The sequence below is a fragment of the Schistocerca piceifrons genome, chromosome 5 (assembly GCF_021461385.2).
Source record: "Schistocerca piceifrons isolate TAMUIC-IGC-003096 chromosome 5, iqSchPice1.1, whole genome shotgun sequence".
In the NCBI taxonomy this organism is placed as follows: domain Eukaryota; kingdom Metazoa; phylum Arthropoda; class Insecta; order Orthoptera; family Acrididae; genus Schistocerca; species Schistocerca piceifrons.
In genome coordinates this window covers 614,825,604-614,850,447 of record NC_060142.1, presented here as the reverse complement: position 1 = coordinate 614,850,447, position 24,844 = coordinate 614,825,604, and the positions used below count along the sequence as shown (strand labels likewise).

The 24,844-nt window shown below is 43.1% G+C and overlaps 1 protein-coding gene across 1 annotated transcript in view; it reads right to left on the bottom strand.

Moving 5' to 3' along the window:
- Positions 1 to 24,844, bottom strand: part of LOC124799165 (immunoglobulin superfamily member 10-like) — a 412,304-nt gene that overhangs the window by 365,523 nt on the left and 21,937 nt on the right. Inside the window, exon 2 of the mRNA XM_047262704.1 lies at positions 4,096 to 4,505. Coding sequence (XP_047118660.1) covers positions 4,096 to 4,505 — 410 coding nt within the window. The remainder of the gene's footprint in view (positions 1 to 4,095; positions 4,506 to 24,844) is intronic.

Sequence of the window (24,844 nt, the reverse complement as noted above, 5' to 3'; positions counted from 1 at the left end):
TAGTGGGATTTTCCATTTAAAGAACAGCAGGAAGAATAACTAATACGGCAACAGCTATTTGGAAGCTGCTCTGCACCGCGCTGTTTGCGTTCACCATTAGGCAATGCAACTGGGTCACCACTGGAGTGCTGCTCTTTTCTCCAACGTAACTGTCCCTGTTCACGCACTCCAGAAAATATAAAAGGCACACATGAACAAACTTTTGGAATGAGACGGAAACAGGTACATGAGATATAATGAACAGTCAAATGATTACAGTTTCTGAAAAATTGGATGATTTACTCAAGATCGTGTGCTTCACAAACAGAGCAAGTCAAAAAAGCGTTGGTCACCTCTGGCCCTTACGCAAGCAGTTATTCGGCTTGGTATTGATTGGTAGTGTTGTTGGGTGTACTCCTGAGGGATATTGTGCCAGTTTCTGTCCAAATGGAAAATTAGGTCGTCAAAACCTCGAACTGGTGGGATGACCCTGCGCATAACGCTCGAAAAGTTCTCAACTGGACAGGGATCTGGCGACCTTGCTGGCCAAGTTAGGGTTTCGCAAGCACGATGACAATCAGTAGGAATTATATCTGTGTGTAAGCTGGCGGGCGTTATCTTGGTCATACTGTAGGCCCAAGATGGCTTGCCGTGAAGGGCATCAAAACGGAGCGTAGGATATCCTCGACGTACCATGCCAGTTGGACAGACTTTGGCACCATATCCGTCAGGAGAACACCCAACAATTCTACCTGATACCGGAATAACTGCTTGCATATTGGCCACAGGTGCACAAACACGGTACTGACTTGCTCAATTGTAAAGCTCCACTTCTTGTCTAAATCATCTAATTTTTCTGAAATTAAAATCACTTGTTTGTCTATTTAGACCCTATGTACATCACATCTACCGATTTCTAAGCCATTCGAATGTCGCATTAAATTAATTTCGGGCTGTTATATCGAATGGGAACATAAAATTTCCCTTTACAAATCATTTCGTTTCCAATGGGAAACAAATCCTCTCTGTCGAATGGAGCAGTATTTCTTTGAGCTGTCTCCAGGTACACACTGAAAAATGAAGTTGCATGTATGTAACCGCTGCTCAGACTGACGTCAAATTTGAATGGAATATTGCCAACGAAGGGGGAACCGTTACGCGGTGTACTGAAAATTTTTGCGGTATGACACACAACTGTGCAATGTCGTAACACTGTGCACGCTCAATTTGATAATTAAACGAAGTAGATATTTACACAAAAGCGTGATAACTGAGGCAAGTAATTAGTAGGAAAACTTACTGATTGACCAGGGAACCTAACAGAATTTAATCAGAAGTGACCGAACGCGATGAGGCACGGTAGCTTCTGAAGAGGTAAACGCGGCTGGCAGGCCCAGTATCGCCAGGCAGCGTTGTCTGCAGAGCATACAAGTAGATGCAAGGATACTCAGAAAGTATTCGAATTAAAAGTTAAGTCGTAGCTTCAGGTGGCGGACACCCCTTCACTTAGTTTCCTGTGATCAGTCCGTAATCTGAATAAGGTAACTAAAAATTGTCCACCTTATATTTTATCGTGGCGGACAGTAGCGAATTCGCAAGATTCATAAGAGTAGTATTTAAAGCTTGTCTAGATGTCCGGGAACAGTAGAAAATGGTATCATTATAAACAAAGGTAATATTTGGTAAACTGTAGTGACTGACATCAATGTCGCCAAAAAGTCTGGGCAGTGGGGCGACGAGTCATGGTTCGAGGAGACGCGGCTCAGGAGTTGGATCCAGTGGATGGTCTGCCTCGGTAGCTGCGGGGTCAGTGCGGCAGATTGATAACTGAAGGGACCCAGCTTCGATTCCCGGGAAGACTGGAGATTTTCTCCTCTCAAGGAGTAAATGTTTTCTTGTCCTTACGTTCCTACCCTAGTTTCAACTGAGAAGATAATCGTCTTCAATGCTCTGTCGTACAGTCCTTCCATTGAATGACTAAATAGGCGCGAACGGAAAGCCAATAATTAGAAAGAAAAGAAAGGAGATAACCTGGGGATGTGTGCCTAGTGCGGCTCCATCATGATTTCATGATAAGCTATGCTTGTGCTCATACTGTGCTAGGAAAATTGTCTAACTCTCGCAGACTTTATGAATAATATTAATGTGCGGTGTTGGGCCTTTCGGACATGTCCGAAAGAACAAAAACTACGCATTAGAAAAAATCCACCACTTTTGGCAGAGATGCACCTCCAGCGGGAATCTAAATTTAGCGAGCATAGAGGATGTGGAGGGTGATAGCAGGTAGGTGGGAGTGTGAGTAGACCCGGGAGCGTGCCGAGATACTACACGCATTTGCGATAAACACTGTGTCCTAAGGCTGACGCAACTGCCTCGTAAGCAGGAGATCCCAGCTTCGAATTCCGATCCTACAAACACTGTCACTCGTCGCCGCAGATTAAACATAAAGTTCCAATGCAGCTGGCGTCAGCAGTTCCTTTCCTTTCCTATATCCCTAGTTTCGGGTTACATAATATCCGCTTGGTGTCTCTTTCGGATATAGCTTCGTCGTACTTATAATAGTAATTTCTCGTCCTGTTCTAAGGGGTATACAAAAAGTGCCGTATGATTGTTAGCCGCGCGTGCCGAATGATTGTTCGCCTGCCTGGGTTTTTCAACGAAGCCATAAACGCACAACGATACTGCAGTGATATTCTGTACCCATTCATAGGAGAACTTGTATTAAATGAAATACTGAACGGTTGTTTTCAATAATATGGTGCAACCGCTCATACAGCTCGCATTTCAATGTCACTGCTTGCTGATGTTTTTGGTGATCGCATAATTTCACAGGGACTTTGGTCTCCACGATCGCCTGACCTAACACCAACTGACGTTTTCTTCTGGAGTGCAGCGAAAGCAAGTCTCTATTAAAACCGCCCAAAATCCATCGATGAATTGAAATCTGTAATATCCACTTTCACTGCTTCTCTTAACGAAGAAATGTTACAGCTTGTGTTTGGAAACATGATTAGCTGTATTGAATTGCGTATTCAACAACAGAGGGGACGCTTTCAACATTTAATGTGAAAAGTTGCAGTTAAAATTAATATTAAATAAATTAATAACTTGTGTTTCACTGAGTTTCATTTCGGTATATTCAGTGTCGCATACGGCACGCGCAGCTAACAATTATACGGCACTGCGGAAAGACGTCTTGAATACCCCGTACTTGCTTATTAAGCGAGGGAACGATGTCTGTCAATATGCTGCTGTGTCACCTTACTCTTATGATACGGAAGCGAGGAACGAGAATTGTCGCAGGCGCACCATCTTCCACGGAGCAGGTTCTCTGAATGGAGCCAACACGGAAAATATCGCATTTCTTTTGATGATTCCCATTTTCCGAAGGTATTTTCTTCTAGATTCTATTACAGAGCAATTTTTTATTGGATCCAACGGCCTATTATGATCCTAGCAGCATAGCTTTGAATTCTTTCGATGCCTATTGTCACGCGTTTTTGATGAATGCACCTAATTCTAGAATGTCGAAACTAATTGCATGAGGAATTTGAGAACTGTTCTTTTAACAGATGCCCTGCACTTTCGCAGAACCACTTTGACAAACCCAAGTGTCTCATTCACCTTCCCTGTTACTGGCTTTATGTTTTCGACTCGTTTCACATCGAAGCTCATTTTTATCGGTAAGTATTTAAACACTGTGAAATGCTCGAGATGTGCGTCACTTATCTTGTCGTCGTATACTGTCGGGTTCGTTTTGTATGTTAAAAATACTGTCTTGCATATATCGACGTGTTTCTTACGATCGTCCGAAAGGATATCCATTCCTACAGACAGCACAATCGCCAGAAAACAGTCTAATAGCACTCCTGAATCTTGTAAAGCTTTCAGATATGTTGTGACCATGCAAGTTCTTACTATGCCTCCTTCGAGTTCCTATTATGCATGCACCTCCGTGTCTGCTGAGAATTCGCTAAATATCAGGCATTGTATACAATTGATGAAATGCTCATCCAGCTTGAAGCGTCAGATTGGGACTGTACGTTTCTTGTCATTCACACGGTAGTAAGAAAGCTATGTGTGGCTAGTTGACTATGTGAACTGGGGGTTACTTACGACGCTCTCGCCGACGTCGGCGACTTCGCAGTGGAGTCGCGGCGTGGTGCCAGTCTGCGCCAGCACCACCGTGCAGTTCTCCGAGAGGAACACGGCCCCGCCGCCCCCGCTTCCGCCCCCGCCGGATCCGCCGTCCTTGTCGTCTGTCGGAGATGCAACGGCCGTGCGTGGTGCTGGCAGCACGATGGCGTTGTCCGGCGGCCACCACTGCTTGCTCTTAACGAGCTCTCCGCCTCCACCTCCGCCTCCGTCGCCGCCCCCGTCGCTGTCCCCAGTGTGGAGGCGGTGACTGATGCCGTCCGGCACAGGTGGCTGGAAGTGGCCGTAATGGTGCTCGTGCTGTTTGTGGCGATGATGGTGCTGGTGGTCCGGGTGGTGCAGGTGGTTGCTGTGGTAGTGGCTGTGCCAACCTGTGGAGAAAGATGGCAGGTGGAGCAGTAGTCCATACGTCACGGAACATTAGAGCTGTGACAGAGATTCAAACAGTTTAGACTAACTTTTCAGTTACGAGAAAAAACTTTTACAGATGACGTTTAATTGGGAAATTGTGTGTAGTTGTCACAGTGTGTACTACAGTATTGTAATTGAACTTTTATCCTCTTTTACACTGATTTTGATTGCAATGTGAGCTGCCTTTTTATATCATTAATAGTATTCATTGAAAATTTCCTTGTCACGGATAAATGTTGATTGGACGATCATGATCTGTCTCTCTCTCTCTCTCACTCTCCGTCAAACAGAGTAACGTGGGCCGTTGTGGCGTTGGGGGCGTATGCCCCGAATATTAAATTATGGAATTTTGTGAAACACTGTCTTGAAAACATTTTAAGACAGCAATTTACAGTTTTCCATAGTTATTGAATGTACCTTCCTACATACACTGATCTATATTATTACTAAAATTATATTGTGGGGCATGTTATCTTTTTTTTTTAAACACTCAACTTTTTTCAGAAATTTGTAAATAAATGAAGATAAAAACAAAACAACTAAGGATATTTTAATTATTCTAGTTCCATATGTGTTGAATCTCACACTTGGCATGCGATGAAAATACCAAGTCTCTTTTTCTGAAAATGGGTCATTTATTGCAAAACATGTAGTTCAGAGATATTGAGGTTTAAATTTTTTCACTACAATTTCTATAGAAACTTACATTTCTGCATCTTATATACACTAGAATTGCCCTGGCCCATAGTCCGTGTCTTCTTCAGTGTCACAACAGCCCAGTGTTTACTACCTCCTTTTCTTTCTTGCTTCTTTTGTCGTTTGCTGGACTGCTAACTCTGCTTCACGTACACGAAGCTCATCCATTTCCCAGAGTCCTTTAGCTGTGTTCCTTTAGCTTCTCTAGAACCTTAAGTCTTTCATATTTCCCACCATTAAAAGTTATTACAGCATCAGACACTGATAACTTTACAGTCATAGGGCCAACAAATACATTTTTAGGCACACGCCACCACACAACATTGTTGAAGGTCTCATTCACATTTTGGGTCTTCCCATGTAAAAACTTCTTTAGTAGCTCAGGATTTGACTAATTTCTGTAAATAGGTTTTATAGCCTCCATTGCTGCCAAAGGAAGACTATGTTTATGTGTAAATTCATGCAGGGTCCCAGAAAATTCAGCTTGCCTATATTAACACCAAGTGTTTGGTGCAGGTGACTAATGATTCAAAGAGGAAGATCGTTAAAAGGAGAAGAAGAGGAGAAAGATGTGATATATTGATATCCATACCATTCAGACGACAACAAAACGAAGAGAAAAAGCAACTCAAGAGAGAGAAACGAGTTACTGATTCTAATAGAGCAAGTAAAGAGAAGACTTCACAGACGCTACCACAACGAAAGCTCGTATTTGTTAACTATGATGAATGGACGAAAAGTAGAGAGAACAGTTTTGAGACAGAGTGCCTTATTTGCGGAGAGATAAAACAAAGCAATTTACAGCCTTTGTAGTTCCCAAGATATGACTGCTGAACTGTGGAGTACATGCGTAACCGAGAAATTGGATAGTTACACGTCAACGTTCAAAACATTATTTGAAGGTCTCACACTTGTCTGATTTCAATGTACTATATACCAAAATGTTCAGGAAAGTCCCAAGTACATTATGGAGTAGTAAACAGTAAATGCCAAATTTCAGTGAATTTCACGTACAATGTTCCCTTAATGTGGGGACGCCTTGATTCGAGCTGTATAAAGAGTGCAGGGTGTACTTGGGGGGGGGGGGGGTTGGTTGGCGATAGGCTCCGTCTTATTTATGCAGTGCTGGTGCTACGTATGCTGGCGCCACATTCGCACCGAACGGGGTAGTACAGTGGTTAGCACATTTCACTCACATTCGGAGGGCGACGGTTCAAACAACCATCCTGATTTTGGTTTTCCATGATTTTGCTAAAATGACTTAAGGCAAAGGCCGAGATGGTTCTTTGGAAAGTGAAGCTTTCCTTCTCCATCCTTCCCTAATCCGAGCTTGTCCTCCGTCTCTAATGACCTCCTTGTCGGCGAGATGTTAAACACTAACCTTCTCGGCTACATATGCGGTTTATATTTCGTACAGATATTCTGCATGGATGTCCGAAGTGCTTCAGATAGTAAGTTACACATTGTAATGGCGGGCCAAGTAACTTTTAATGACTGATGCACTAAACTTCAAAACGATAAAGGTACATGACACTATTTTTTAACATCGTAACCAATTGATTGTAATTAACGATTAGTACGTACTACTAATCGTTCCGATTCTCTACGGTAGAAATCCTCCCCTTGGTCATGGAGTCATGTTTTGGCAGCTTTGTGAACGTCCTCACTGCTGGAAACTGTATTCCAGCCCCCGCCTCGGGTTGTTCCTCAACACCACCCAGATTAGGTTCATCTACGTCCATGCGCCCTTGGTCAAATTGTTGGAACCACCTGACGGCTGAGTGGGTTTGTATTTGATCTATATTTTACGCGGGACCGTTTACCAACAAGAATCTTAGTGGCCTGTGGACTTCCAATTTGGAGTATGTGGCCAGTGGCTCCACCATTGTGATGCACCCGTTAGCTGTATACGAACAGAACCTTGTATGAGAGAAATCTTGCACATGTACTCTCTTCTGGCAATACATCACAATTATTGGGCAATGGTTTTAGCGTAGGGCGAAACGTGTAACTTTGGTTTTGAAATCAATACGAGTAAGTTACGCACGAAATAAACACCAAACTGCTGAGTTCATCGGTCCCTAGACTTACACACTGCATAAAGTAACTTAAACTAACTTATGCTAAGAACAACACATACAAACCCGTGCCCAAGACAGGACTCGAACCTCCGGCAGAAAGGGCCACGCAATCCGTGACATCGCGTATCAAATCGTAAGGCCACTCCGCGCGGCTGTTGCACAATGATGTATTTAACTCTGCATTTTGAAATTAACAATCTCGATACTGCAATTTGTTATAGATTACTTAGAGCAATAGGTACATAAATGATACAATCCACTTTTTTATTCTTAGCTTTCTAGGGTTGACAGTACTTGGAGGCAAAACACTGCCGAATTGCACATGGTTCAGAAAGAAATTCGAATAACTGTACTGTCTGTGACATCAATACAGCAAATACAAAGTAAGGAGACCAAATAATATTTCAAAAAAAATTGTGTCATCACACCTTGTGCATCTGTAAAACTCTAAGTTTTTGAGTAAAGAAGTTAGTAGGATAAACGTGTAATGTATGATAAATAAAAGTAACAGCAAGGAACTCACAGAGGCTAATTCAGAAAATCTAGTGGTCCAAACTTGACCTGTTGTGCTGCGTGCATTAGTGACCATGTCAAAGCAACGCATCCGTCGGTAAGGACGCCAGTGCTGGGAAACAACTGACATCACTTCAGTGTCTGTAGAAGACCTGCCGTCCTTAATAACGATGTGCGTCCTACCTGTCAGTAACTATTGGTCTAGTCGCAAACCTGGATACAGATTTCTTCAGAATGTATCGTGTGTACTGCATCGAAAACTTTTCGGTAGCCTAGAAACATTACATCAACCTGATGCCTTGTGCTGTAGTACTGATATTAGTATGGGTGCAGCGTGCTCGTTTGAGTTTCATATGATTTATGTTTCAAAAACCTATAGCGATTTTCGTGGCGAAAGTTATTTGTTTCTCATTATTCGTAGTGTTTGAACTATGTGTATATTCAAATATTCTCTTACAAGTAAATGTGACGTATAAGACGGTAGCTTGTTGGTCACTTTCGGTTTTATTTTAGTTGATGGGTCTGACCTCTGCTCTTTTCAAATCGCAAAGAATATATCCCAGACTCAAAGGAACTAATGCAAATTCTATGAAGAAGGGAGCCAACTCTCTGATTTTTCTGTGAGTAGCTCAACCTTCTGGAGTGTACTCAGGTTCGTTGATAGTATTTTGCTTCGATAGCAGTCTAAGGTTTGATTCATTCCCAACACGCGTTTCAGTTCACATCTATCTGTGGATTTATTCTGTATTTTGTAACTAAAGTGCCGCAGCGGCTGTTACTTACAAAGCTTCCGAACAGGCCATGAAGGTTCAATGGTACCGACCGGTAGCCGTATCCTCCTTAGCCCACAGGCGGCACTGGATGCTGATATTGAGGGGCATCCTATCAACACACCGCTCTTCCGGCCGTATATCAGTTTACGAGACTGGAGCCGCTACTTCTCAATCAATGGTTCAAATGGCTCTAAGCACTATGGGACTTAACATCTGAGGTCAACAGTCCCTATACTTATAACTACTTAACCTAATTAACCTAAAGACATCACACACATCCAAGCTCGAGGCAGGATTCGAACCTGCGACCGCAGCAGCTGCGTTGTTCCAGACTGAAGCACCTAGAACCGCTTGGCCACAGTGGTCGGCCCTTATGAATCAAGAAGTTCCTCAATTTGTCTCACAATGCCTGAATGCACCCCGCTTGCCAACAGCGCTCGGCAGACCGGACGGTCCACATCATAGGTAGCCCAGCCGACAAGCGCTTAACTTCGGTGGTCTGACGGGGACCGGTGTTACCACTGCGGCGAGGCCGTTGGCTTCAACAAACTGATAAGTACATCTTCTTCAAGTGTTTGGGCAAGCATTTACTTCAGTCAGAACTCCTCTGCGGTTACTTCAGTCATAATTTGTAGAATTCCTCTCTGATAAACCCAGTTTTCGATTTCGTACGAATTGTGAGTGGCGCACATAGTCTTCCGAAAATTTTACATTTACAGACTTTATCACAACACTCATAAATGTTTTATTCATCCAACGAATAATACCAAACTGGTTCACTATCCACGTAAAACGATGTGATGAAGAATTTGTATCCGCTGTTTTCTAAGGCACGTCGTCTGACTATTAAACAAAACAAAAAAACTCAGTTTGGGGAAATGTACAGAAATTGGGCGAAATAAACAAATCTGCATCCACTTCTGACACTCTGGAAGTTTGAATTCTTGCACTCGTTACTGTGCTAAACCAGGAACAGTTATGCGTCACGTCTTTCCATCTGAAACGGCTGACTGATAATATGAAGACGACCATAGCCTGTTAAGTGCAAATAATCGAGGAGTGGAAAAATATTTACTATGCAAGTGCAGATACGTACTTCCTCTCCTCACTGCATACAGTAAGCGTTCTGGATCCAGTTATTTCTAACAAGAAAAACTGGCAATATTTTGGGACTTCAAGTGAGAAGCATGACTACATTAGAGAAGATTTTAAGCCTTTGTCACTGCCTTGATATATGGGACCCAGCTGGGATGGAAGTTTCTGACGTAGGCGGTCTCATAGACTTAACAATCTATAAGAAAAATACACTCCTGGAAATGGAAAAAAGAACACATTGACACCGGTGTGTCAGACCCACCATACTTGCTCCGGACACTGCGAGAGGGCTGTACAAGCAATGATCACACGCACGGCACAGCGGACACACCAGGAACCGCGGTGTTAGCCGTCGAATGGCGCTAGCTGCGCAGCATTTGTGCACCGCCGCCGTCAGTGTCAGCCAGTTTGACGTGGCATACGGAGCTCCATCGCAGTCTTTAACACTGGTAGCATGCCGCGACAGCGTGGACGTGAACCGTATGTGCAGTTGACGGACTTTGAGCGAGGGCATATAGTGGGCATGCGGGAGGCCGGGTGGACGTACCGCCGAATTGCTCAACACGTGGGGCGTGAGGTCTCCACAGTACATCGATGTTGTCGCCAGTGGTCGGCGGAAGGTGCACGTGCCCGTCGACCTGGGACCGGACCGCAGCGACGCACGGATGCACGCCAAGACCGTAGGATCCTACGCAGTGCCGTAAGGGACCGCACCGCCACTTCCCAGCAAATTAGGGACACTGTTGCTCCTGGGGTATCGGCGAGGACCATTCGCAACCGTCTCCATGAAGCTGGGCTACGGTCCCGCACACCGTTAGGCCGTCTTCCGCTCACGCCCCAACATCGTGCAGCCCGCCTCCAGTGGTGTCGCGACAGGCGTGAATGGAGGGACGAATGGAGACGTGTCGTCTTCAGCGATGAGAGTCGCTTCTGCCTTGGTGCCAATGATGGTCGTATGCGTGTTTGGCGCCGTGCAGGTGAGTGCCACAATCAGGACTGCATACGACCGAGGCACACAGGGCCAACACCCGGCATCATGGTGTGGGGAGCGATCTCCTACACTGGCCGTACACCACTGGTGATCGTCGAGGGGACACTGAATAGTGTACGGTACATCCAAACCGTCATCGAACCCATCGTTCTACCATTCCTAGACCGGCAAGGGAACTTGCTGTTCCAACAGGACAATGCACGTCCGCATGTATCCCGTGCCACCCAACGTGCTCTAGAAGGTGTAAGTCAACTACCCTGGCCAGCAAGATCTCCAGATCTGTCCCCCATTGAGCATGTTTGGGACTGGATGAAGCGTCGTCTCACGCGGTCTGCACGTCCAGCACGAACGCTGGTCCAACTGAGGCGCCATGTGGAAATGGCATGGCAAGCCGTTCCACGGGACTACATCCAGCATCTCTACGATCGTCTCCATGGGAGAATAGCAGCCTGCATTGCTGCGAAAGGTGGATATACACTGTACTAGTGCCGACATTGTGCATGCTCTGTTGCCTGTGTCTATGTGCCTGTGGTTCTGTCAGTGTGATCATGTGATGTATCTGACCCCAGGAATGTTCAATAAAGTTTCCCCTTCCTGGGACAATGAATTCACGGTGTTCTTATTTCAATTTCCACGAGTGTAGGTTACAAATTTAAAGAAAGACATTAACTACAACTAGAACCACCGTATGATAAGGTATTATTTCACACATATCAGAAAAAGGTTTCCATCCCCTCGGTTGCGAGAGTTTAGGAACCTGGAAATAGAGATCAATAATAAAAGATGGGGGTTCCTATAAAAAAAATTAAAGAAAACGCAGTTGATATCCGTTTGCCTATGGCAGCGCCATCTAGCGGACCAACCATAGCGCCATCTGGTTTCCCCCTTCAAGCTAGACGAGTTTCGTTCTTTGTCGTTTTTTCGTTTGATGCTTATTTCGTGAGATATTTGGCCCGGTCACTATCAATGGACCATCCTGTATAGCAGTGTGTTCAAATCAATTGCCTGTCGGTAAAATGAAAATATCCTACAATCCACATCATCGATAAATTTTTCGTGGTGTCGAACAAAGATTATAATGTATGAAAGAAACTGTTTTCGAGTACTGTGGGTCGGATTTGCTAACATTCATATGAATAGGAACAGAATATTGATGACAGCTGCAGTAATTATTAGTGAATATTTCGTGCGGAACTACTAATTTCTAGTACATTGCCTCGTACGCAGCAACAGTAAGAATAAAAAAATTGGTGCTACTTTCGACAGTATTGACAGAAAGCAGAGTAACATTTTAAACAGGTTATGAATGACATTATACGCGCCGGTTAAGGTATTTACAAGCTAAAGCCTCTGATTTGGGTTTTATGAGTATTAAATTTGCGTGTGATGTAACTATTCTTGCAAATATATTCATAACGTGTAATTTTTTAAAAAAACAACTTAATAATTCATTGCGACGTTGAATTATTAAAATTGTTAATTTTATCGCAGATGATGTAGCAAATGCAATCAAGGGCTCTGGATGTTTTCAGTACTTCACGCTTCGTTTGCTTCTACTGGGTAGCCCACCAGTCGTTTTCAATTAGTAGAAGAAGAATGCTAGAGATACGGAAGAAGAATATCAGATTTGGAACCCACGCAGTGGAATGCGTCCGTATGAGTATTTTCAGCGAAATATATATAATTCTTGACACGCAGGCTGTAAGAACAAAACCCAGTGCCCGCGCTGGCTGTGGGCAAATGAGCGACCCTTATCTGCTCAGATTTCACATTATCCAGTAGATGATCAATACAGTCAGTGCTTTGATCACTATTTCGGTACATGGGGACCCCATTAGCTTCCGGAATGCTGTTACTCACGGTATTACGGGAGTGTTCTACGTTATTTTCTGTTTGACGTCACGTACTTAGCGAAAATAACTGCCTGTGAACGCTGGGTCATCCCAGTCTCTCTTCTCGATCGGAACATGGCTTCATTTAATTGCAATTGATGCTGCAGCTAAAATGCTGTGAAACGGTCTGTGCCCATAAATAAAAAAGTTAGGACTAAAGCGATATATATATATATATATATATATATATATATATATATATATATAACGTGTAATTTTTTTATATAAATCTCGAATCCTGTAGAGGAGGACAGTAAGGGTCGCTCGAATCACGAAGCGAGTGTATCAGTAGATTGAACTAGAACAAATATTAGATAAGAGGGAAAACAAAACTGAATGTCGAGTTTTTTGTTCAAAACGTAATTTACGTTAATTTATAATCACTATAACTTCTGAGAAATCAGACGTACAGAATTCTAAAATATCGGCTTACATTCTGAGTAACAGGCAATGCGTCGACGTATTATTTAGACAGGTACGCTAATGTCACTGATTTCCTGTTCAGGTCACGACGTGTTTCATATTGCCAACAAGAGAGAAGAGGTCGGTTTCCGCGCTTTCTAATAGGTACCAGCACTACTTCCATGGGTTTCGGGATGTTCCATTGTCTTGATTAAATTTTCTGGATTAGAGAGCCGAAAGGGATAGATGAACGTTGTCCCAATTTCCATAGCACTTAACCAGGGGCAAGTCAACGCGGATTAAATCGTGAAAACATAAAAACTGCATTGCGGAATTAAACGCATGCATGTGGTGCCGCCAGTCTACTCCCATATACTTAACTCACTTGCTTGTGATCTGGGGAAACGATAGACAGTAGCTCCAAGTCAACGCGGATTAAATCGTGAAAACATAAAAACTGCATTGCGGAATTAAACGCATGCATGTGATGCCGCCAGTCAACACCCATGTACTTAACTCACTTGTTTGTGATCTGGGGAAACGATAGACAGCAGCTCATAAGCTTAGGTAGGGTCGAAGATAGTTTGCACAGTCTTACCTCGGTTTTCAGTGGGCACTATGGACACAGTAGAAGTCCGAAAGTCTTTGAAACTATTTTACAATGAGATAAGCTGTCGCGGAATAGGAAAACAAATAACTGAAAAGTAGAAAGCCACGTAGATGAGATACTACCTGGGATTCTACAGAGGTTACGTGAAATAACTTGTTCCCCTCCTGTCAGTCGTTTATTGTAGGTCGATAGAGCAAGAAGCGGTACCTACATTTGAAAACAGCGTAGGTTGCTGCCGCTTTGAAGGTTATTCGGACAGATGCTCATGATCGGACTACTGACGTTAATCTGTTCGATAATTATGGATCATTGTTGATGGTTACACACTGATGTTAAAACCACAAAAAGCAACATGCATTACGCAAACAGATCAAGAGAAACGCATCTCACTCTATTTGTCAGTAAGATCCAGTGCGGTAGTCAATGACACCCAAGTTCATTTCGTATTCCTAGAATTCCGGAAGGCATTAGACACAGTTCGACATTGCCGTTCAGTAATCCGGAGCTAAAGAGTGTCTGGCTAGATTTGTGACTGGATTCAAGACATCGTAGGACACTGAAAACACGTTGCTCTTATCCCAGAACAAATTATTAGAAAAATTCGTTGGGATAATCAAGAAAATTTTTACTAACCCACGGAAAACGGGCTTCAAAAGATCTTCTTAGACAGATTCTTGTGTACTTCAAATGGTTCAAATGGCTCTGAGCACTATGGGACTCAACTGCTGTGGTCATAAGTCCCCTAGAACTTAGAACTACTTAAACCTAACTAACCTAAGGACATCACACACATCCATGCCCGAGGCAGGATTCGAACCTGCGACCGTAACGGTCGTGTGGTTCCAGACTTTAGCGCCTTTAACCGCTCGGCCACTCCGGCCGGCCCTTGTGTATTGTTGAGTAGTCTTCGACCCTTACAAGTAGTATCACCAGAAGAAGTACAGAAGATCAAACGAAGAGCCTAGAGTGCGGGCCCGGGGTCGACTACTAAGTGTGAGTCTTATGAAGGTGTTCAACGTACTGCAGCGGCCAATGGTACAGGGCTTGTTACACGAAGTGGTTTACATCTGAAATTGTAACCCAGCAAGTTACAGGAAGACGTGAAACACATTACATCCTCCCACGTACGTCTTGCGAAATGAGAAAATCTAACAAATGAGACGTCATATGGATCTTCGCTGCCAATCATAGGCAAAAAATCGTTCTTTCCACGCACCTTGATGAATGGAATAGGAGGAAAGAGAAAGGACCCTCCACCATACATCTTGAGGTGACTTTCGGAGAACAGAGGTAGAGTTGTTGTTTTTTGGGAAGGAGACAAGACAACGAGGTCATTTGCCTGGAGCGATGTAGGGAAATCACGGAATACCTAAATCAGAATGGCCGGACGCGGGATTGAGCCGTCATCCTCCCGAATGCGAGTCCAGTGTCTACCCACTGCGCAACCTCGCTCGGTAACGGAGGTAGATCTGGAATGCTTTAAAATGTTGCTATTTTCAATTAGAGACTTCCGGTTGGCTTTAGCCCAGAAAACTGAAGTGTGATTTTCAAAAAGGAGACATCAGTTTTCAGTAATTCCTTGGGACCCGTCACGCATTCTTCTCCTGTGCCTCATCTGAGCGTCCAAAGTACTAATTTATTTCTTATATTCAGAGCTCTTCTCCCGAAGTTTTTACTCTCCACAACTGCAAGCGATACTGAAATTAATCCTTCCCTGTCCCTTATCAATGTTTCCCGTAAGTTTCAAATCATAAAACTGAATGTCGAGGTTTTTTTTTAAAATATAATTTATTCCTTTTAGAAATTTTAGACTCGCGAGGTGAATTTATAAGTTCAGTAATGTGGAATAAGTCGTTCATATTAAACCGTATTAGTGTAATTTTGAATGTAACGACAATAGCTTCGGTCACCTAAATGTAAACTCCCTCAATTTCATCATGTGACACGTGTTGTGCTTCGTATTCCATCCTGTACTGGCTTCAAGGACAGACCTTTCAACATCAACGAATGGTTAAATACACTGGAAATTCAGCGAAACTGGTCCACCTGTGTATTATCGTGTAGGGCCCTCGCGAGCACGCTGAAGTACCGCAGCACGACATGGCATGGACTCAACTAATGTCTGAAGTAGTGCTGAATATTGCAGGGCTGTCCATAAATCCGTAAGAGTACGAGGGAGGTGGAGATCCCTTCTGAACAGTACGTTGCAGGGCACCCCAGATACGCCCATTTATGTTCATGTCTGGGGAGTTTTTGTGGCCAGCGGAAGTGTTTAAACTCCGAAGAGTATTCCTGGAGCTACTCTGTAGCAATTCTGGAGGTATGGGTTGTCGCATTCTCCTGCTGGAATTGCCCAAGTCCGTCGGAATGCACAATGGACATGAATGGATGCAGATGAACAGACAGGATTCTCACGTACTTGTCATCTGTCGTATCTAGACTTATCAGGGGTTCCATATCACACCAACTACACACATACCACACCATTAAAGATCCTCCACCACTTTGAACACTCCCCTGCTGAAATACAGGTTCCATGGATTAATGAGGTTGTCTCCGTGTTCGTACAATTTCAGCCGAGACTCGTCGACCAGACAACATGTATTCATTCATCAACAGTCCAATGTCGGTATATCATCAGTGGTATATGTGTAGGCCTTAAGCTCCCAAAGCCCATATTGATGATGTTCTGTTGAATGGTTCACAAGCTGACACTTGTTAATGCCCCTGCTTTGAAATCTGCAGCAATTGGCGGATGGGTTGCACTTCTGTCACACTGAACGACTTTAATTCGTCGTTGGTCCCGTTCTTGCGGGATCTTTTTCAGGCGACAGCGATGTCGGAGATTTGATGTTTTTCAGAATTCCTGATATTCACGGTACACTCGTGAAATCCCCACCTCCTCGTTACCTCGGAGATGCTGTGTCCCATCGCTCGCTTTCCGACTATAACATGACGTTCAAGCTCACTTAGCGGGCATAGACGTATGAAACCGGAATTTTCCTACAGATGGTGCTAGTCGGGCCCGTGAGACGGCGTCTGCAACGCCATCTGCTTCCAATAACGGCTGACGACGAATGTCGATGAACAGTAATCCAAGTTCTTTATATCGGTATCTGTTCCGAACCCGTTAACAAGTAGAATTTTGTGCCTACAAACTACGATTTGTGGACAGCATTGGTTTCCAGTTATCATTAGAACAAAACTGTCGAAGCTTTCGGCGAACATGCCCTTCGGAAAACACAGTCTTTCGAGTGGTTCAAAAAATTAAGAAGTGCTGATTTTGACTTGAGAAACGGCGCGCATGGGAAACCAACGAAAAGTTCGAGGGCAATGCGTTGGAGGCCCTGTAGGATGAAGGTCATATTCAAACTCAACAGGAACTCGCTGAACAACTGAATGTGACGCAGAAAGCAGCTTCTCTCCGGTTGAAAGCTATTATGAGAAAGGTGCAGAAAGTGAAAAAATGGGTTCTGCATGAACAGAATGAAAGACAGCAAGCAACTCGAAAGACCACTTGCGAAATGCTGCTCCCCAGGTACAAAATAAAGTCTTTTCTACATCGAATAGTGACAGGTGCAGAAAAATGGGTATGTTTTGAGAATCATAAGCGTCGTCAATCATGGGTGATTCCAAGACAAACCATAGACATCCGCTCCAAGAATAAACCACTTTGGAAAGAAGACAATGCTCTGTGTTTTATGGAGCTGCAAAACTTGGTGAAACCGTTAAAATGATCGCAGCCAAAAGCAAACACTGGATTTAAATCGAACGTTACGTGAAAACCTATGGAAAGTTTTATTGCTCCATGAAAACACCCCATCAGACACCGTGTGACTGACTGTAAATCCTAAGGGCCCGGGTTCGATTCCCGGCTGGGTCGGAAATTTTCTCCGCTCAGGTACTGGGTGTTGTGTTGTCCTAATCATCATCATTTCATCCCCATCGACGCGCCGGTCGCCGAAGTGGCGTCAAATCGAAAGACCTGCACCAGGCGAACGGTCTACCCGACGGGAGGCCCTAGCCACACATTTCCATCAGACACCGTAAAACGAGTCAGGGAAACGATTGAGGCGTTCAGTTGGAAAATACTAGGGCATGTCCGGTTTTCATCTATTTTCGTCACTGGTATGCGCTGTCACTGAACAATGCTTCAATTCAACATGGGTAGCTGACTGATTCGCTTCAAAACAAGAACCGATTTTTGGCGTGGCATTCATAACCTGCCGGAAAAAATGAGTACATAGGAATGGAGATTATTTCGAATAAAATATTACTTATCAGTTTCAGACTACAGGCGTGGAATTATTGCAACCAAATTCCGGTTTCACGCTTGTAAGCCTAGTAAATCTAGGTAACCTGCCACAGAAGCAACAGCAACCGCCCTGACAACTGCGCCAGACACTTGCGGCCTTGTATAGGCGTTTCCAACCGCATCGCCGTATTATGTTCGTGTGCATATCTGCGTATTTTATTACGCATGTGACACAGTAGCCAGAAAACCTGAAAAGCGAAATGCAAAGGCTAGGTCAGTGAATTAAAATGGGGAAATGGTTCAAATGGCTCTCAGCACTATAGGACTTAACATCTGAGGTCATCAGTGCCCTAGACTTAGAACTACTTAAACCTACCTGTAACTAAACTAAGAACATCACATTCATGCCCTAAGGACTATAGGATTTAACATCTGAGGTCATCAGTCCTCTACATTTAGAACTACTTAAACATCGCCGGCCGTTGTTGCCGAGCGGTTCTAGGTGCTTCAGTCAGGAACCGCGCGACCGCTACGGTCGCACGTTCAAATCCTGCCTCGGGTATAGATGTGTGTGTTGTCCTTAGGCTAGTTAGCTTTAAGTAGTTCTAAGTTCTAGGGGACTGCTGACCTCAGATGTTAAGTCCCATAGTGCTCAGAGCTATTTGAACCATTTTTTGAACTTAAACCTAACTACACTAAGGACACCACACACATCCATGCCCGAGGCAGGATTCGAACCTGTGACCGTAGCCGCAGTGCGGTTCCGGACTAAAGCATCTAGAACCGCTCGACCACAGCCGCCGGCAACGATTCCTCCAAGGCGACCCTGACTCCCTGCAAATGCTGTAATTTTCCTCTCAACTGCACTGCGTCGAAGTTTTCCTTATGGCTCGCCACTAAATCTTTCCTAACGAGGCCATCGTCATCAAGAAACCCCAACGTGGCCAATAACAACTCTTTCGACAAGCTATAATTGGGAAGAAGATGAAGATATCTGGATAGACGAATGTAGGGTAACATTAAAAGTAGGAAGAAAAATTGAGACGCGAGTGTGATTCATTATGAGAAGGAAGGTATTCTCTTAATAATGAAAAAACAAATGCCAACGCCTGTGGGCGAGGAGTGCATGCTGTCTTCTCAAGCCGCCGATGTCAACGTAAAGCGTATTAAGAATGTGAACAGAGAAATACCCATTTCATTGAAATACAACTGTTCATGCATTTTGATATAGTGTTTCGCCACGCCTAACTTACCTGCTATGGCTGAATATAATAACGAAACAACTACAGGTAATACAATAACCTTATGGAAGCGGCTCAGATCGGGAGTGACCAGGTGCTTACATCTAGAGTGACCTGCTGACACAACAAATATTGTCATCGTGGCGTTAAACATTTACTATACAGCTCGGCCCTGAAGAGGGACCAGTGGGATGTAGCAAAAAGGTAGAGTCACGGTCGCTAGGTGACCTGATTCCTTCACGTTCGTTGTGGCTTATGTGATAGAAATCGATGGCGCGGTAAAACAAGAACCCGCGAAATTTGTATACATAAACATCCAGTCTGACAGCCACCAACACTGAAAGGGCACCAACGATGGTTTACGTGTCTGCGTCGATCAGCTAGCCGCCATCCCAAGGTTCTGCCACTGCTGTCTGCGGCCCTGCCATTCGCCCCTTGCTCCTGATTTCATTCTCTCCTAGTAACGGACCAGTGGAACTCTTACTTCAGCCACAAGCGGCGTCAGGTCGGCATGTCGCAACTGCTCAGCTCCTATCGTCAATTCGTTCAAACGCCTTGCTGTTCTCCTCAGTTGGCGTGGACAGGCACTGGGTGCCACCTAGGGCCTTCTCCAGAATGGTGTTTCTGCGAACGCCTTTAACCATTCCGCCCCTCGGCGCACCATCGTGAGCTGCCATCCGCTGCCGAAATCAACTTCCTTGTTGATTCACTTTCACCACCATTTCCTCGACCATGCCACGCCTCAGGTGGCCAGAGAAATCGAGACACATGCTAGCTACAGGATTTCCCCACCCACCATGTATAGCTCTCACCTTGAGGGCGTTAGCTTCTCCCAAAAATTTCACGATTGCTGAAATTTGCTAAGGACTAAAAGTGCTGTTTTCTTCGTGATCAAATGTTGGACGACAAGCAAGCACACTCACGCTCTCCACTATTATGCAATGTAGGGAGGCGACTGACATTTGGCAAACAAGTTCCACCACATACAGTAGATGCTAAACAACCCCGATCTACTTCCACCATATCTACATCTACAATGGCTGCACAGACGAAACTATGAACTAACGGAAAGAAAATGGATATATTAAGCCATTCAGTGGAGGTCATCGTGATAAATTGTTACCATTCATCCATTTTGGTTCCCAATACAGTAAAAATATAGCAAGGAAGATTTTGCATATCCAGCTCAAAAACATTTCCGTTAGATGATAACTACAGATAGGAAACCTGTAATCCCAAATGCAGTCTGAACATCCCCCAGGCTGTGGCTAAGCCATGTCTCCACAATATCCTTTCTTTCAGGAGTGCTAGTTCTGCTAGGTTCGCAGGAGAGCTTCTGTAAAGTTTGGAAGGTAGGAGACGAGGTACTGGCAGAAGTAAATCTGTGAGTACCGGGCGTGAGTCGTGCTTCGGTAGCTCAGTTGATAGAGCACTTGCCCGCGAAAGGCAAAGGTCCCGAGTTCGAGTCTCGGTCGGGCACACAATTTTAATCTGCCAGGAGTTTCATAGTTGGCGATTCGTTTACAAGCCCTAGGAGGATTTCGATCTGAAGTAGCACACAGCAGAAGATAGTAACGTAAGCCAGCGTCAGAATTAATTAACAATAAAATGTTTCAGGTGCAAAGGGGTTGGGCACACACAAAGGAAGTTTACAGGTCTGAGTAGCTTAAACGATATATCACGGTGAATTAAGGGGATTCCGGGAGGAGGCCTCATTGGAGAAGGATTATTGCTATTCCTACTGATGCAGTCTCGTTCGTATGTGTTGACAATAGATGACGAGCCCGTTCGCGGTCTTCTCGACAATGGACGTCCCGTTTTCTGAATAGTGATGACTGAGCATCCCCTTTGCGATAGCGTTGTTATATCTTGGAATTGTACAGTGGGGTTGAGTGTTGCAAGCTACTCACTTTCACAAAGATGCGGATTTTTGGGTACTACTAAAGACTCAAATTACTGTTATTACGTGGAAATTCCAAGTTTTTAAAGTGACACATAATCTGTATTTCTTGGCCATTTCAGGTTCTGCCTTCATCTATAACGTTGGGACAGTTAGTCAATGGAATGAGGGAAAGTTATGAGCTTGAATGGATGAAAGTCTTTAAAGTTTTATAAGCATGCGGCGATTGAAAGATCATGGCGTCAAAATAAGGATACTAGTTCATCTAAACTAGCTGCTAAGGTTCAGTGACCGAGTCAGAATTATATTAGAACAAACAAGCCCTCGGTCACAAATATTAAGTCAAAATTGGCCAGGCTTAGACGCTACTATGAGCGTCGTCTTCATAATTAACTGTTCTAAAACATAATAGGTATATAAGACATTAATAAATTAAAGTGTGTACTGAATGGAAAGAGATGCAGTACTTGCAAGTCACATTCTAAAAAAAAATCTAAGCTGGAAAGGCGACGTCATGAAAAGTTGTAAATAAGATAATACCCGTGTTCACTCAGGTACGAGCAGCCCTTAGCGGCTCGCCATCTTATCTTATTTACAACTTTTCGTGACGTCGCCTTTCCGGCTTAGATTTTTTTTTTGAATGTGACATATAAATACTGCATCTCTTTCCAGTCAGTACACACTTTAGTTTATTAATGTCTTACATACCTACTATGTTTTACAACAGTTAGTTTAATTCTGAAGACGACGCTCATAGTAGCGTCTAAACCTGGTCAATTTTGACTTAATATTTGTGACCAAGGGATTATTTGTTCTAATATAATGATACCAGTTAAGTTGATAACAATGTTCCAATTTATCATCTTCACCATTTACCAGCCAATCTAAGGAAACAGATTGTGCACATATGTGAAGAATTAATGGATCTGTTAATTGACAGACTATTTGAGGTTAAATAAGCAGAGTATAAAACTGGATTAACGGACAGCATGCTATTACCCAAAACAGTCTTGAATTCATGGTATGTATTGGGTTACACACTGATATGGAGATGGAGGGCGGTAATAAGTCACCTATCCCTCATATTTGGTCCAACGCTTCAGGAAGGTTTGTTTATTCTGATACTGTGATTAGAGCTAGATTCCATCAGCTTACTAAAACTAAAAAGATTGGATGTCAGAGAGACGCGAAATCAGCGCAGGGAACATGACATGTTTTCTGTAATACGAAAAGTATCTGACGAAATATATTAATTACTGACTGAATAATTTATTCTGCTGGGATACCCACTGTTACTGGTGAAATGTTGTCAGCGTTCCGTGGATGGTGCCCGTTCAAAGTCTTCATGTTGTAAGAACATGGAATATATTGTATACTTATAAGAAAGCACGCAGTCTCTAAAAATACCTGTGTCCTCAGCACAGGGCCCTTATTCAGGGAAGAAAAATGACAATCCCCAACAATCAAGTTGCGCAACAGCTGTAGTGAAACGCCTGGATCTTCGTGTGCATAATTCAGGATGTAATGTCATCATGGAGAAATATCACACTTAAGTTGATTTGGCCGAAGATTTTTCGATGGACACAAGCTAAATCTGGTGATAACACTAAAATATAATAGTAGGATATACTTCAAGAAATGAAAGATTTCGCAAGAAGAGAATTGTATTCGAAAAAAATTTGCTTTCAGTGAAATACTTCTGTTGTTGTCGACGCAACATTATGACTATGCAATTGGTTGGCTTACTGACACTAATAAGTCATAAATTTATATCAGAATGAGACGAAAGGCGGCGTTTACACGATAGATCAAAATGTAATATTTTTTAATTATAATAAAATCATCTTCAGTAACTTCGTTATGACTTTTACCGTCGATGTGAAGAGATACTGCTCAAGAAAAATTAGGCTAAATAAACTTAAACTGAAAATAGTGAAAAATGCTAAATGCGTTTTTTTAGATAGAATTAAAAGAAATTTACAGTTTCTGGATATTCATAACATATAAGTAGCTCTTTACACAATAATTTGTTAATAATGACCGATAGAAATTAAAGAAATTTTAATTATGAATATTTTTATGGTGGGCGCAAAGTTTCAGAAAAACATGTGTAGTTATGATATGCCTAATGAAATCTGTATTCTGCACGTACAGTGGTAGGTGTTTTGTTCAGGGAAGGATTCCACGAAGAATAATGCTGCGTTCATTTCGAAGGACAATGTAACCTCATTTCAGTCCAGTGGTTTAAGAAAGGTATGCCGAGGCTGCACCTAATTGTTTCTCACCTATTACCACTTTTCCTCTTACGGATGGTTGACTGCCTCAAGAGCAAGAAGGTAGATGACATGTATACACTGTGCTGCAGAATGGGTCTTGCAGGCGACTTCTGTTGCTTCTTTTGCGCACTCATTTCCTCTAATATCATAGTTTACTGCAAGAAAATAGCTATACAGTATGGTGCTGGAGGCCTCACGATCCTGCTCGTGTCGTCCTCTGCCAATATCCTGATTAGGATGCGATGTCGTGTTGCACGTAAATGGTACACAGCTCTCACAGACGTCATCAATGTCCTGTACCTTACAGACACTACTTCAATCTCAGCTGGCTTCTTAAGTGGCCCTACTTCTATTTCCGCTAACTTCTTAAGTGGCCACACGTGACTGAGAACGCCTCGTTAAGTTCTCTCATCCTTGAATACAGCATGGCTGTAGCGGAAATTAAACTTCATATTTCCACGTGATAGAGACGCAGACAGTCAGTTTGGGAGACAGACAAGTTTGCCGGTACTTAAGAGAAACTTTGGATAAAATGTTACCCAAGCAACATTTCAAGCTGTTTTGTGTAGTCAGTTAATCTGGAAACATGCCAGCAGACACAGAAAACGGCGTCCAAACAAACCTGAATATAGGAAGAGGAGGGAACTCCGAGAACTCTCGAATGATCTCTTTAACGTTTCATACATCTAACTTGATGGCTAGAATAATACACAAAAGAAAGGGAACAAAACCTGAGGATCTGTTTGATGTCTTTGTTTTCAGGGAAAGTAAACGCAGCAGAGAGGTAGTTTTGACGTTTGACTTGATAGTGGGTGCAAGACTTAAGAAAAATAAATATAAATTCATAGGATTTGTAGAATTGAAAAAATCTTTTAACAATGTGAAGAAGTTTGAATTTTTCAGAGAAATAGCTGTGCACTATACGAAAATACTGGTAATACATAATATTTATAAGAAACAAGATGAAAAAATATGATTTCAATACTGAATATTTGCCTTTAAAGGTTGTGCAACACGGATGTAGTGTTTCATCTCTGTTGTTCAATCAGTAAAACAAGGAAACAAAGGAAACGTTCAGGAATGTGATGAAAATTCAGTGGGAAAAAGTATTTGTGATAGGTTTCGCCGTAGACATACTACCAGTTAAATTGAATTATTAGCACATGAAACGGATTTAGAGTGAACAGATTAAAGATGAAAATAATGCACATTAGTAGAAATCAGTTACCTACAAACTTGGCATCAAAACTTGGGACTACGAATTAGAAGAAGTGAATGAGCTCCGTTACCTTCTAACTAAAATGACACATGGCTTAAGAGGCAATGAGGACATAAAAGTCAGAATAGCGCAGGAGAGAAGAGCATTACGCCGGAAAAAAAGTTTACATGTATGTAAAATCATTTTTAAGCTGGGGCAAAATATTCTGATAATGTACCTTTGGACCATAGTATTGTGTGAAGGTAAACCATGGGCAATGGGAAAACTGAAAGAAAGGAGAATCGAAGCGTGTGTAATGCGATACTGTATAATCATGCTGAAAATTAGTCTGACTGACATAAATGATGAGCTTCTC